Source organism: Passer domesticus, chromosome 11, assembly GCF_036417665.1.
Source record: "Passer domesticus isolate bPasDom1 chromosome 11, bPasDom1.hap1, whole genome shotgun sequence".
Lineage (NCBI taxonomy): Eukaryota > Metazoa > Chordata > Aves > Passeriformes > Passeridae > Passer > Passer domesticus.
Genome location: NC_087484.1, coordinates 1699469 through 1702153, shown reverse-complemented (window position 1 = coordinate 1702153; position 2685 = coordinate 1699469). Strand labels below are relative to the sequence as shown.

The window sequence follows — 2685 nt, the reverse complement described above, 5'->3', positions numbered from 1 at the left end:
GCAGGGAGGGGAAGGCGCCCAGAAATCCGCCGGGAGCGGCTTTTTCTGGGCACAGACGGAGGGCTGGGAGACGTTAGGGGGTGAGGGCGGCGCGGTAACACAGCCTCGCGGCCGTGCCGGCGGAGAAAAGGGTTAATTTTAATTTTTGAAGTAGGTCAGTGGGCGGCGCTTGGTTGCTGGGCGACGCGCGCTGGTTTAAAATTAATAATAAAAAAAATTATTTAAAAAAATTTTACAAGTGAAAAAAAAATTAAAAAATTGTGAGAGCGCGGCAGTTTTGAAGCGAGTTTAATTAATTAACGGGCGGCGCCGTGGCACCTTGGGGGGGCCGGGGGGGACCCGTGAGGTGGCGGAGGAGGAGGATGAAGGGGATGCGGTCTCGCGAGAAGTCGCCATAGCGACGGCGGCGCTTGGCGGCGGGGGGGAGCGGGAGCCGCCGCTCCTGAGGCGACGGGAGCGGGGCCGGGAGGCGGGATCGGATCATCCCGGGAGCGAGATCCAGCCGGGAGCTGGCGGCGGGATCGTCCCGGGCTCCGCCGGGAGCGGGCTCCGGCCGCCGCTCTGCGCGCTGCCTCCGCTGCCCGCGCAGGTAAAGGCGCGCTGGGGAGGCGCGGCCGCCGGCCCCCTCCCCTCGGCTGAGTCACCGCCGCGGTGGGCGACAGCGCCGGCAGCCGTGACCCCCGGCTGGGCGTGGGACGGGCGGATGGAGGGGAGGGAAGGCTCCGGGGGACAGCCCCGAGCCTCAGCAGGGGGTGGTAATGGCTTCTTGGAAAGCTGGGAGCGGAGGGAGCGGCGGGTGCTGGCGAGGCTGCCCCGAGGGCTCCGCGTCTCCGTGCCCCGCGTTCCGCCGGCTGCTTTTCCTTCTCGGCATTCCGCCCGTCCTGCTGTGGCATTCCTTCCCTTTCCTGCTCTGCCCCCGTCCCTTCCCGCTGCCTTCCCTATCCCGCCCGCTGGTTTTCCCTCCCGGCGCTGCTCCGTCCTTCCCTGCGGCATTCCCTGCTCCCCCATCCCGCTCGTCTCCGGATGGGAAAGGGAGGAGGCGTCAGGCCCTTGGGCTTCTCCGAGTCCCGATAATTCCTGTTTATAATTCCTGCTTATTGCCACATCTCTCCTAAAACTCCAGCGGAGCCCTGCTGGATTCCTTGGGACGGAGGGAATACGTGGGCTGGCAGTGATGGATGTACCTGTGGATGGCCCAGGGTGGGCGTTCAGCCTTTTAGTAGCACATTCACAGCGATTAAAAATGATAAATAAAGTTCTGGGCTTGGAAAGGAAAAGATCCCGTTTTCCCTTCCTGGCTGTGTGTCAGCACGAGGGATCTCCAGTGCTCCCAACCTCTGATGTCTCAGGCTTGATCTTGAAGGTCTTTTCCAACCTTTAGGATTCACTGTTCACAGCATCATTTCCTCTTCAAGTTGTCCATATTCACTTGGATAATGTGAAAACAGAATTCTCTTTAAACTCAGGTATTTCTTGGTGCTTATTTCCCCCAGTAGTCATGTAGTATTACTTCAGAACTTTTAATTAGTGTCGTCCTTTTTAATTTGGCTGCTTGTGTATGCATATAGATTATGTTAATTATGCATACTTATATATGTATTTGTTTTCTTTTATTGCAGTTATAACACATGGTTTTAATGCTCCATCTGAACAACTGAGATGAGACTGAAGACTTCCCTTTTAAAGGAGCCAAAACATATCCTTTGTCACAAAAAAACCATGGAACATCGTGCTCATTCTGAATAGACTTCCAGAAATTATTTTTTTGTTGTTGAAGTTTCAGTAAAATATTAGTAAATTGCAGATGGCTTTTTTCCCTGTTTTTCTTTTGTTCCCCTTGTCATTGAGTGCAGCCTTTAAGGACAATGTTTTAAGAGATACTGAATACTTGTATATGATGTGGTGTTAACAAACCAACACTTTTGAATGAAAGTTGGATGTTTTGCACTTGTATTTTGCACTAAGACCCTTCACTAACACAACAGTTTAGCCATGTTTCCATAACTTTACATCATGCTAAGAATTTTATTTTTATGAAATATTTTCATTTTATGAAATGAAAATTTGCTTCATTTTTGACTGAATTTTCACCAACTCTTCTTGGCACATAAGAGCAAAAAAATGAAGTTGTTTTTTTTAAGTATTAGACGTTCCACGCAATCTTATCAAAATAATCTTCCTGTATTGTCCCTTCAGGATGGGGTATTTGATTATTTTTAGTGGTTAAACTTTTCAGATTCCTTAACTGAATGGCACATAAGGACTTGGTGAGCTGTGTGGGCTGGACAACAGCTGACGAGCTGTACTCGTGCAGCGATGACCACCAGGTCATGAGGTGGAACCCTGTGAGCAGCGAGACCTCTCGGGTGCTGAAGCTGCCACAAGATGTTTATCCCATAGATCTGCACTGGTTTCCCAGAGCCACTGGTGGCAAGAAGCAACCCCAAGCTGAGAGCTTTGTTCTGACCAGCTCTGATGGTAAGGCAGCTTAAAATATTTATAATCATTTAAAAATAATCAATTTTAAAAAGATTTTAAAAATATTTATTGTTTCGTACCCTTGAGTGCTCTTGTCAGTCAAATACAAGGCATTATTTGAGGAGCAAGAAACTTTGAATGTTGCTTAGGATTTTTTTCCCTTCTCCCCAAAAAGATTTTTCCCTTGGGATTTTTTTTCCCCTTCAC

The 2685-nt window shown here is 49.7% G+C and overlaps 1 protein-coding gene across 6 annotated transcripts in view; it reads left to right on the top strand.

Annotated features, from left to right (window-relative positions):
* Positions 1-388: 388 nt before the first annotated feature.
* Positions 389-2685, top strand: part of IFT80 (intraflagellar transport 80) — a 30553-nt gene continuing 28256 nt past the window's right edge. For 5 of the 6 annotated variants that reach the window (XM_064385101.1, XM_064385102.1, XM_064385098.1 and 2 more), the window contains exons 1-3: positions 389-589; positions 1620-1699; positions 2260-2478. In XM_064385101.1, the coding sequence (XP_064241171.1) occupies positions 1660-1699; positions 2260-2478 (259 nt within the window). In that variant the 5' untranslated portion in view covers positions 389-589; positions 1620-1659. Of the gene's footprint in view, positions 590-1046; positions 1467-1619; positions 1700-2259; positions 2479-2685 lie in introns of those variants that run through there. The other variant, XM_064385100.1, reaches the window with a different exon arrangement.